This window comes from Mesoplodon mirus, assembly GCF_964341445.2.
Source record: "Mesoplodon mirus genome assembly, chromosome: 5".
Classification (NCBI taxonomy): domain Eukaryota; kingdom Metazoa; phylum Chordata; class Mammalia; order Artiodactyla; family Ziphiidae; genus Mesoplodon; species Mesoplodon mirus.
Window position 1 is genome coordinate 40513938 of NC_138980.1, and position 12095 is coordinate 40526032.

Below are 12095 nucleotides of genomic sequence, written 5' to 3' on the forward strand. Positions count from 1 at the left end.
TGCTCCTTGAGTTGGCACAGGACTTGGTCCTTGGTGCTTGGTAGACATGCTTGGCCATTGTGGAGGAGGGGGGCCAATTCCCCTCCCTGCCACTAGTTCCCTGTGTCAGCTTGGATGTGTCACTTCTCCTTTCCACCCTCTGGGCCCTGTGAACTGGGATATTGGGCTAATTCCACACTCTGGGCCCTGAAAACAGGGACACTGGGCTGACTTCTGATTCAGACCCCTGCCGGCTTGGAGCCTCTGAGTCAGTGGGAAGAGGCAGGGTGGCCGTGAGCTGCCTTGACTGTTGTGGTTAAGATTGAAGGTCTGATGCTTCCTGGATATGACCTTGGGCACCTGACTTAATCTGTTGAGCTTCTGTCCTCTGAGAAGCCAGGATGACGCTGGCCCTTTCCTCCTGGGTCAGGATTAGAAGGGATGGCGGGTTAATTTGGCATAGAGCTTGGTGGGTGGTAATGTCAGCTGGAAAGAACTCAGGGCTGGCATTCTGGTAAGACAGCTTTGCTTAATTTTAATAGTAACACATGTTACCTTGTAACAAATTCAGCAGTGTTGACTGCTACAAAGTAGCAAACAGAAGGTGCCACTTCCATCAAGTCCCTTTCCCCAGAGAGGTGAGGCAAGGGATGCTCATGACACACGTTCAGCCTTTGCAGGTATTCTTTTATTGACTATTCGGCAGTGACCAAAGGATGCTTGATTCAGGAGACAGCTGCACCCCCATTGCCCAGAACTCAGTAACCTCACTTATTTTACCCAGGGTGCTATTTCATTCTATTTAGGTGGGCAGGCAGCTGGACCCAAACAATTGGGTCCCTGGCCCCGTAGCAGCTGAAGTGGCCGTTGAGGGCAGGCCAAGAGAGCAGTTCCTGTGACTGGCTGGCTCAGGCTCTTTGTGGTGGGTGTTAGTCAACTCAGAAGCCCAGAGGGGAACTGGGTTTCTCTGCAGCTTTCGGTTCAGGGTGAGCATTCTGCTTTCAGCATTCCTCGGCAGGAATAGGCCCTGAAATAATTCTGCTTCTGGAAGTTTTCCTCCATACGTACTTGCACAGATGTGCAAAAGCATGGGTCCAGGTGTGTCCACTGCAACTATGCTGGTAAGAGGGAAAGATAGGAAAAGATTTCCGCAGGCCTCAGCAAGGAGCTGGTGACATAAGGCAGAAACTCCATGGCTGTCAAAAAGCAGGGCAATCCTGCTCTTGGGAATGTATTTGGTTTATCCTACAAGCATATCTGCATATGTAGGAAATGAATGTGTGGGTCATTTATGGCAGTATTGTTTGAGGATAGCAAAATTATTGGAAGCAATCCAGGCGACCCTCAGTAGATGGCTGTTTAGATAGACAGTTGGGGACTGGCACACAGTGGGGCCTCTGTAGCTGCAGAAAGAAGCTCCCCCAGAGGGCTGATGGGCAGATCTCCAGGGGCAACAGCAAATTGAAGAAGAGAACCTTTGGGGGTGCAGGAAATGCTTTTATCTTGATTGTGGTGGTGGGTTTGTGGGTGTGTGCCTTTGTCAAAACTTACTGAACTGCAGACTTTCAAAATGTGTCAATTAGACCACAGTGAAGTTGGTTTGAAAAAGAAAACAAAACCAAAAAAGCAAGGTGCAGATCAGTGGGAAAGGGGAGGAAAAAACCGTTCAGGTTTGCTTTCATTTGCACACAGAAATCCTGCAAGGAAGCCCAAGGCATTTACAGAAAGCTATTTCCTTTCCGGAAAGGTGGAGGGACAGATGGGAAGGGGGTGAGAGATATTTTACCTTTCTACCGTTTAGATTTTCGAACCATATGAATAGCACCGATTCCACAGTGAAATGAACAAAAATGAATGTTCTGATATGAACAGTCCACTTGTGGTTAAATAGAACCCCCCCACCCTAGAAGAAGAAAAAGAACCTCCCTGTCAGTCCAGTGGTTGAGACTCCGTGCTTCCACTGTGAGGGGAATGGGTTCGATCCCTGGGAACTGAGATCCCGCCAAAAAAAAAAAAAAAAAAAAGGAAAAAAGAAAAACGCACGCAGAACTGCGTATACATTGTGATGCTTTGTGTGAAAAAAGGAGGATGTTTTTATTATGGAAGGAAAGAACGTGATGATGGCTGTCCCTAGGAAGGTGAGCATGGGGGAGGAAGGCTTGCTTCACGTTGGACCCTTCTTTGTGTTTGGTCTTTACTTAAAATCGCATCCATGTATGAGGCCAGTTGGTTATGGATGAGGCTTAGAGATGGAGACGCAGACCAGCAAGTGGGGGAGCCCCAACCCTTTCAACCTGTAACCCAGGTGATACATCTTGCCAGTGAGGTGAGGAAAGGGATGCTCATGATACACGTTCAGCCTCTGCAACTATTTTTTTTATTGACTATTTGGCAGTGACAGAAGGATGCCTGATCCAGGGGAGGGTTTTCCCTCACTGTCCCCCAGTGCCCGGAACTCAGGCTGGGCGAGCCCGGCCAAGGGGCCTGGCACTCTGGCCGGAACACATGTCCATGCTTCTTTCACGTATGTGGGCATCCTTGTCACAAAGGCCATGTGGCACCACAGTTTCTCATCTGTCCTTCTCCTTCCCGCTCTGCCGTAGTACCACCGGCCCTTGAGAAAGCCTGCCCATGGGCAGGGGGTCCCAGCGGGGCCCACTCACCCACCAGCAGGGAGGTGCCCCTAACTCAGGCCCCAACGTGGAGCCCCCGTCGGTGCTGGTGCTCAGACCTGGCTTGCCTTGGCAACTTGGTCTTGAAGAGGGACTTGCCCGAGGCCTCGATGTAAGTGATACTCATCTCTTTGGGGCTGATCTCAACGTAGGCGAAGCCACCCAGTGAGTTCTCGGCCCCGTAGTGGAAGCGCAGGTAGCCGTTGGGGACCTTGCGCAGGTGCTTCTTCGAGGGGTCCATGAAGTTCCCGGCCCCGCTCAGCACGAAGCCCACGCCATTCTCATCCTGAAGGTACTGTGGACAGAGGAAGCAGGGTCATTGGAGCCCCCAGCCCCTCAGTGAGGTTGACCACGAGCTTGGTGTCTACCTGTCTTGAGTCCAGGGTCAGGCCTGTGATGGACCACAGAGTCACCTTGAGCAAGGGACATACTCCACCCCCTCCTGTCCTGGGCCTCAGTTTTCCCACGTGTGAGAGTGTATTGATCTGAGCAATCAATAGTCAACTGGGACCCGTGAGACGGCTTTTAGGGAACTTTGGGCTGTTTTCTGGTTAGCGAGCATAGAGTTTGAGAGAGAGTGACATTCAGGGGGCTCCCAAACAGAAGGACCCCAATATGCCATGTGGCACAGTGGCTGGGCTGGGGACCCCTTACCAGGCTCTCGCCCCACCCTCAGTTCCCTCACCTGCAGGTTGTGATCGTGGCCGCACAGGTAGGCGGTGACCTTGTGCGTGCTCAGCAGTGGCAGCAGTTGCTTGACCAGGCAGTGGGTGGGCCCGTGCTCGGCGATGGACCACACGGGGTAGTGGCCGGCCACCAGCACGTAGTCCTCCTTGGCCGCCGCCAGCTGCTTCTTGATCCAGGCCAGCTGCGTGCGGGCCATTGCCAGGTTGCGGGGCCTCTCGGGCTGCTGGCTGGCAAAGTCGTCCGAGTTCCCACACAGTGTCACTGTGTCCAGCATGAAGATGGCCACGGACACGTTGGACCGTGGGATCTTGAAGTGCAGGCGGTAGTAAGGGCTGGGGAAGTTCCTGTGGATGGGATGGAGGTGGTGGGCGCCCGTCTTGGGCAGAGAAGCCCCAGGCTCAGCTCTGGCTGATGGATCTCTTTGCCCACCTGAGCGAGGCTGGCGGAGGGACAGAAGGAGGGGCAGGCTCACCAGCGCTTGGAGATCCTGGAGTAGGCTATCTGTGCCGAGACGTTCCCCAGATGGTCGTGGTTGCCAGCCAGCACGTGCCAGGGCACGTTGCGGAGTGAGGAGGCAGAGAACACATCCTCAAAGGTCTCCTGCAGCAGACAGAGAAGGGAGCCCCACCCCCCCGCAGGTTCAAGCAGCCATCGGATGCTCCTACCAAGTCAGGCACTATGTACAAGGGAGACGCTGAGTGTGCTAGGTGTCTACAAGTGTCATCTTCCCTCTGCCCTCTCCAGAGTCAAAAGGTCGAGTGGCTTCTCCACGCATCCCCCCGCCTCCACACCTACTCCAGTGGCGCACACCTGGAACCTCTTGTCGTTGGCATCCTGCACGCCAGTGAAGTAGAAATTGTCCCCCAGGGACAGGACGAAGTCGGCGCCCAGGATCTGCACGGTCCTGGCAATCTCCTTGGCATTGGCCATTTCCCGGGCTGTGTAGAACGGGGCATTGGGGACCCCTCCCCAGTCACCCACGGCAACAAAGCGCAGGACAGGGGCGGGGGCGGTGCGGGTGTTGGTACTGGTGCCGGCAGCCCGGGGGAGCACCAGGGGGAGCACCAGCGAGGCTTGCAGGACGAGCAGCACCGTCCACGTGTCCATCTGGGAGGGGAGAGACAAGCGTCTGGGGCATGGGCAGCATGCGCCCCCCGAGATCCCCACTTGCCCTGTTCTGAGAAAGGAGGAGACGGCTCCCTGCAGGGATGGCCTGGCTCCCTAGCTCCCAGGACTTGAGTGCAAGAGCTGGCTGGGAGGGTCAGGGGGCAGGCAGGGTCCAGCCAGCGGGGCGGGGAAGAGGGGGTATGCGGGGCCCAGCACTCACCCTGGGGGAGGCACAAGCCAGTCGGCTGGGGGCTCAGAGAGGCAGGTGAGCTCCAGAGCAGAACTGGCCGTCACTGAGCCTTTATTCCCTGGGGACGGAAACGGATCATTAGAGAGGATGATGCAGTTTCTCCGCCAACTGTTCCAGAAGCCCTCCCCTCGGGTCATGTGAGCCTTGGAGTTAGTTCCCTGGCGGCCTGACACGGGATTCGAGGCGGGAGCGGGGGTGGGGGTGGGGGTGGTCTGGCCTATGAGTGCAGCCGCGCCTGCCCCACAAGCTCTGCGTCTGCCCACGGGAGCGCGTTTCTGTCGTGGGCCTCGTGTGTGCTGTGTGCGCAGCTCTATCTGTGCGCCCCGGCCAGGCACCTCCCATGTGTGTATCCGTGTCCTCCACGGACGTGTTTGTCTGCCAGGGCCTGGGTGTGTCTGAGCTGTTTTCTGCGTGTAGCCAAGCGTGCCTGCCTTGGTCACATGTCTGCTGTGTGCCTGGGAGTCCCATGTCCCCGTGGCTGTGGACACTGAGCTGGCAAGGCCTATGTGGCAAGCCTGTGACGCGCGCCTGCGTCCTCAAGTGGAACTGTGTGTGTGGGACGAGGACTTGTGTGTCCCTGTCTTGTGCCCCAGCCGAGTTGTGTGTCTACATGTTGTGTCTCTCAGCTGAGTTGTAGGTCCGGTGTGTGAGGTGTGTTTGACAACATCTGAGCACGAGTCCCAGGGTCACCCCCCCTCCCCCAAACAGCAGGGGCTCCCTTTTCCAGGAAGTCCTGCCCACACCTTCCTCTCTGCCCCACCCCCCATTCCTGCAGGAGGAACCCAGGCAGGAGGCAGCTGGTGGGAAACCGTGTGACCACAGACTTTTGACCCTCACACCCTCAGACCCTGAGGGCAGGGGGGCAGGCTATGGGGCAGCGGGGCCCCTGCACTTGAGGCCGCTCTGACCTGCCCCTCCCCTCCCTGCCTCCCTCCTCCCGGCCCTGACTGCCCCCTGCACACTCACGCTGGTTTCCTACAGCCTCTTGCGAGAGAGGATGGGGGCCCCTCATTCACGGCCCCGCAGCCCCGACAAACAGGAAGTAGGTCACGAGGGCAGACGGAGACCCCTCCTCCGGGTGGAGACCTCCCGCCGCCGGGCGGTCTCACCTGGCAAAGGCTGGGCCAGAGGTCAAGGCCCGGCGCGGCCGCGCGAGTCGAGCTGCAGGAGTGCGGGGTGCTAGCCGTCGGGGCTGCCCCGGCTTTAAGGAGGCGGCAGCTAGCCCGCCCTGCCGGCGGGCAGGGGGCGGCCCAGGTGATCCCCGGCGGCAAGCGCGAGCGCCTGGGCCTCCTGGCCAGGCCGGCGCGCCCGGGGATGCTGCTGGGCCACTGCGCGCCACCACGCCTGCGGGGCGCACTTCTGTAACAGGAGGTTACGCTCCCTGGAGGGCGGCCCAGACCTGCCGATTGGGCTGCAGCTCGGCCGGGCAGGGTGGCTCGGGCACCCGATTTCCTACCCCTGTCCCCACGCAGGCAGAGTCTCCACCTGCCTGCGCACTTGGGGCGCCCACGGCCCCCACGATCGCAGCGCTGGGTGGGGCCTCAGCCCCGGGCTGCGCCACACTCTAGTGAGGAAGTCTGTCATCTTCAACCTCAGTTTCCTGGTCTTTAGGTGTGAGGGCAGAAGAGTCCAATCTTACTTAGAATCGCAAATAATTTATGTTGAAACACCCCTCCAGGAGCTGGGGCTGCAACCCTTCCCGCCTCCTTTTTTTTTTTTTGCGGTATGCGGGCCTCTCACTGTTGTTGGCCTCTCCCGTTGCGGAGCACAGGCTCCGGACGCGCAGGCTCAGCGGCCATGGCTCACGGGCCCAGCCGCTCCGTGGCATGTGGGATCTTCCCAGACCGGGGCTCGAACCCGTGTTCCCTGCATCGGCAGGCGGACTCTCAACCACTGCGCCACCAGGGAAGCCCTCCCCCCTCCTTTTGAAGGTGGGCGGGAGGCAAAAGAGTTAGTCTCATCTGAAGAGTAAAGTGTGGGAAAAGCAAAAGATGAGAACTTTCTGGTGGAGACACCTGGCAGACACCGCCCTGACAGATGATCCAGGTGAACAGCATAGTGATGTCTTATCGATATCACGTGGCCCTGACATAATGTCATGAGAAGGGCCCCTCACCTCCTGGGTTTCTCCCATCACCTATAACCACAGGCTTATGATGAGAAAAATACCAGATACACCCAAATCCAGGGATATTCTACAGAATACCTGCCTAGAACTCTGCAAAAATGGCCCAGTCATGAAAAAGCAACTTTGAGGGGCTGTCACAGACTGGAGGAGACCCAGGAGCTGAGAGGACGAACTGAATGTGGGATCTTGGGCCAGAAAAGGGGCACTTGTGGAAAAACTGGTGACATCCAAACAAAGCCTGGAGTTTTGTGAATAGTAACACAACTAAGAAACAGAATCGCGTATAGGTTCCAGGTATATCATGGTTCCAGATGATGCTGGCCATAGAGGCAACAGTGAGGTGTATGTTGGAACTCTTTGCATTTTTTTGTGTGCAATTTTCCTGTAAATCTATAATTACTCCAAAATAAAACAGTTTACTTTGAAAATAGGCATGATTCAAGAAACTTAAACGTGGATTCGACATGCACTGAGCACCTGCTGTATGCCCAGTACTGGCAGACCCAGCAGGGAACAAGACAGATAGGAAACACCTGCTCTGCTGGGGCCCCATGTGCTGGTGAAATTTATACTCTAGCTGTTAATTACTTTCCATTCTTTAGGGGTGGGGTGGGGCATTCTCCTTCCATTTTATACTTTATGTATTGTTTGGATTTTTGCTTGAAAAGCACTGTTATTTTGCCAGCAGAATAAATGCAAACTTCCTCCTAACGTATCTGTGGTCTGAATGTAGACATGGGAAGCAAAGACCTCATCACAGATCCAGGGCAGTGATTGTTTTCTGGGGAGACAGGAAGAGGAATGGAATTGGGGCTCAGGGACAAGGGAGTGTCAGGAAGCGGGCTTCAACTTTATCCCTACTGTTTCCTTTCACAGAAAAGGAAAAAAAAAATTATCTGAAGCAATTAGGACCAAATGTTAACATTTGCTTCTTCATGTGGCAGGTCTGGGGGTGTTTGAGGGATTATCTTCTATGCTTTCTGTATTTTTTTGAGATCACACAAAATTATAATATTTATTATCATATCTTATTACCTGGTCTTAAAGAAACATTGGAAAATACTGAAAAGTACCAGGAAAATGATTACACTCGTCTGCCTAGAGAGTGACTATTCAGTAGTTTTTTTCCATTAATTTTTCTATGCCTACATGTGTCTTCTGAAAAATGGGATGCTATTGACACCATTTTGTTTTTGTTTTTGTTTTTTTGGCCATGCTGTGCATCACGCAGGGATTTTAGTTCCCCGACCAGGGATCAAGCCCATGCCCGCTGCAGTGGAAGCGTGGAGTCTTAACCACTAGACCACCAGGGAATTCCCTACTGATACCATTTTTTAAGTTCATCAAATGTTAACATTTTCTATATCTTTGAAATTAAAAAGTACAAAAGCACATGCACACAAAAAGAAATCAGACTTCTTGCGGAGTGTGTAATGAAACTTGTGAACCCTTGGCTATATCTCTCTGGTCACCTCTGGGGTTCTGAATAAACTCTTTTCCCTCCATTCACCCAGGGGAGACCTGCTTCTGCTGATTTTCTGTGGAGGTGGATCAGGATTTGGCTCTGAGCCTCCCTCCCCCTCCACTCCTGCCTTGCTTCCCAACACCAACGTCAATCCCATGGCTGAGTTCCTCCCTGCCCTCCCCTCCCCTCTCTGCCCCAGCTCTCACCACTCCTCTGGCCTTCTCACCCTTCCTGGAACAGGAGCCCTCGCTCTGACTTCAGGGCCTTGGCACTTGCTGCTCCATTTTCCTAGAAGGCTGTTCCTTCTCCAGCAACCACCGTGGCTCCCTCCCACTGTATTTAAGTTCCTTTAACTTATCTAAAAAGCATCCCTCCCACCCCCATCCTGACTCCCTCTTAACTTGCTGTAGTTTTCTCAGTGGCCCTTATCGCTGCCTGATGAACCAAACTCTGCTTATCTTGTTTTCAGTCTAGTCTGTCTCCCCACCCAAATGAGGTCTGAGGAGACAAGAACTGTCTGCAGTCGGTGGTGTTTGCTGCTGTTTCTCTGGCGTTTAGAATCTGGGACCCACAAAGGCAGCTGCTCAGGAATTATCTGGGGAAGGATGGAATGAAGGGACTTGCTTGCACGACACACTCTTCCCTCCAGTCTGAACGTGCAGCTTCCCCCCACCCTCCTGGCTTCATCCTTTGAGTGGATACCACTAACTCCTTTACAGCTTGCTTCAGATCTAAACATTGTTGTTTTGTTGTTGTTGTTTTCTTTGTTTTTTGGCCAAGCTGCATGGCATGTGGGATCTTAGTGCCCCCACCAGGTATTGAACCTGTGCCCCCTGCATTGGAAGCAGGGAGTCTTAACCACTGGACCACCAGGGAAGTCCCAAATGTTGTTGTTGTTTTTGATAATCTGTCCAGGACTCTTGGAGATATGTCAATGTGTACATCTCCTTCGTGTTGGGGCCACTGTGCACAAGTCACACTAAGGACAGTGTATTCTGACCTCAGGGCCTTTGCACTTGCTGTGCCCTCCACTGGCCCACTCTCCCCCACCTTCTTGTCCTTGAGCATTTGGCTTCAATGCCACTTCCTCAGACTACCCTGACACCCTGACTCAGCACACACATCCAACACCTACTCCCCTGTCTCTACTGTTGTCAAGTCTCTGCCCCCCCTTCAAAGAAATTCCCATGAAAGCAGGTCTGGGTGGACAACAAATGTCCACTCGATGGGGTCAGAAGGCGGGCAGGCGGTTAGCATTACTTCTGACAAGCACGGTCAGTGAAGGGAGGTGTGCAGCAGATTGGTACATGTCGTGAGGAGAGCCTGAGGTGGGAGGTATCAGGAGGTGGGGATCAGGAGCTAATGGCCTGGAGCTATGGAGTGTGGACTCGATCTGGACCGTGACAGGTTTTCAGGATAGGGTCCAAGCTGTGTTTTTAAAAGATCAGTCTGGAAAAAAGCACGTCACAGACAGATCTATATCGCCTGTCTCTCTATATCTATTATTATTATTATTATTATTATTATTTTGGCTGCACGGCATGTGGGGATCTTAGTTTCCAGCCCAGGGATCGACCCCATGCCACCTGCAGTGGAAGTGCAGAGTCTTAACCACTGGACCTCCAGGGAAGTCTCATTTCTATATCTATTTATATGTATCTATCTGTATATCCATTTAACTACATCTATCCATCTATTTAACTGTATCTCTATCCATTTATTTTTATCTATCTGTCTATCTACCTATCTCTATATCTAGCCATTGATCTATATCTATCCATCTATCTGTATCTCTATCTATCCATCCATTAATTTTTATCTATCAGTCTATCTATCTATCTATCACACTATATCTTGATACAAAACTACAAATGCTTGGTTGCTACTCACCAAGAAGAAATAATTCTGGCGCCCACAGGAACAAAATTAAGAGTGGTATCTTCCGGGGATGGTTGCCCTGGGAAATTATTAATTTCCACTTTACTGAATTCATCTTTAAAAATTAAAAGCTAGTAAAGATTTTGTAATCAGGAAAACAGTATTTACCTAAATAACCATTCTGATGAAGGCATGGATGACTGTTGATGGAGGGTGAGCCTACAATGAGGGGGACACTGCCCCCCACAAGTGGCTGGTATAGTTGGGTCAGCCCTCCAGGATGGCTGTTTAAAGGTGGTTGCGCCAGGGGGCTCTGCAGCCATCTGCTTGAGTTCAAATTCCAGCTCCTCTGTTGTTATTTAACTGTGTGACTGTGGGCTAGGGGCTTTACCTCTCTGTACCTTATTTCTTCATCTTTTTTTTTTTTTTTTTTTTTTGTGGTACGCGGGCCTCTCACTGTTGTGGCCTCTCCCGTTGCGGAGCACAGGCTCCAGACGCGCAGGCTCAGCGGCCATGGCTCACGGGCCTAGCTGCTCCGCAGCATGTGGGATCCTCCTGGACCAGGGCACGAACCCGTGTCCCCTGCATCAGCAAGCGGACTCTCAACCACTGCGCCACCAGGGAAGCCCTGGTTCTTCATCTTTAACACGGGTGATGTTACAGTTATTCAGTACAGAGTGTCGTGTACTGGCACCAAAAGTCCTGTCACAGATGGAACATGCAGAAGAGGACCTTGTTCATAGCCAGCACCCCCTATAAGCTAGCTGTCACTGCTTGTTATTATTATCACTATTATGTGTATTATTATTATTATTATGTATGTGTATTATTATTATAGACTAGGGCAGTGGCAATTTGGATAAACTGAACATGTTTAAGAGGCAGAAATAAGAAGTTGGGGGACCAACTCATGCCAGTTTGCCGGAGACCTTCCTGATTTTAGCATAGAAAGTCCCACATCCCAGGAACCCTCTCAGTCTTGAGTAAATCAGAAGGATAGTTGGTCACCCTAAGATAAATCTTGGGACCCAGTGGTTAGAGGGAGGAATCTCTGGCAACTTCCAGCTTTCAGGTCTGGAGAACGAGAACCCATACCCAAGGAAGAAACTCAAGGAGAGGAACCATTTTGGGGGAAGTGGACAAACCTGAGCATGGGTACATTGAATTTGAGGGGCCTCTTGCTTGTCTGGGTTGGAGAAGACAGGTTTCCCTGTGGGGATCACGGGACAGAGGTCCCAGTGTCTTATTCTGAAATATTTCGAACACACAGCAAAGTTGAAAGAATTGTCCAGCGAACAGCCACACACTTGCTCCTAGATACTGCAATTAAGATTTGCGTATATTTGCTTTAATATCTATCCATCCCTTCACTCATCCATCTTACTCTTTACCTATTTTAATATGTTGCAGACATCTGCACACTTCCCTGCCAAGGCTTCAGTGCTCATACCATTAACTAGAATTCGATATTTGTTTACAGTTCTTTTCTCTGATGTGAAATTTACATACAATGATATGTACAAGCCTTAAGTGTACACTGGGCAAGTTCTGATAAACCTCAACTACAGTCATGAAAGAAATAACTTACTCAACCCCCGTGAGATTCAAAACAAAAAATAGAAGTAAATGGAGGCAGCTCTGGTTCTGCTACTTGCGAAGCTCTGTGACCTGGAGGGAGTGTCTTAACCTGTCTGGGCTTCAGCTTCTCATCTCTAAAATGGGAAGAGTAAGGGTGCCTGTCTGAGATCTGATTGTGGTTGTTGTGGGTATTGAACACGTGAATTCGTGTAGAAATACTGAGGAGTGCCTGGCATGTAAGGAGTGCCTTGAGGGACTTCCCTGGTGGCCCAGTGGGTAAGACTCCCATGCTCCCAATGCAGGGGTCCCGGGTTCGATCCCTGGTCGGGGAACTAGATCCCGCATGCGTGC

The 12095-nt window shown here is 52.4% G+C and overlaps 2 protein-coding genes across 3 annotated transcripts in view; one reads left to right on the forward strand and one right to left on the reverse strand.

The window, feature by feature from the left end:
- PRKCSH (PRKCSH beta subunit of glucosidase II) overlaps positions 1–12095 on the forward strand; it is a 124243-nt gene that overhangs the window by 94423 nt on the left and 17725 nt on the right. The gene's annotated exons all lie outside the window — the stretch shown is intronic.
- ACP5 (acid phosphatase 5, tartrate resistant) lies at positions 2334–6031 on the reverse strand. 2 transcript variants are annotated; one of them, XM_082622895.1, is made up of 6 exons: positions 5805–6031; positions 4666–4753; positions 4149–4445; positions 3811–3938; positions 3337–3682; positions 2334–2946 (listed from the first exon to the last, which is right to left on the reverse strand). In XM_082622895.1, exons 3-6 carry the CDS (start codon positions 4443–4445, stop codon positions 2668–2670), a joined length of 1050 nt encoding a protein of 349 aa, XP_082479021.1. In that variant the 5' UTR covers positions 4666–4753; positions 5805–6031; the 3' UTR covers positions 2334–2667. The 2 variants fall into 2 exon arrangements, with proteins under 2 accessions (XP_082479021.1, XP_082479022.1); XM_082622896.1 differs by lacking the exon at positions 5805–6031 and adding an exon at positions 5662–5680.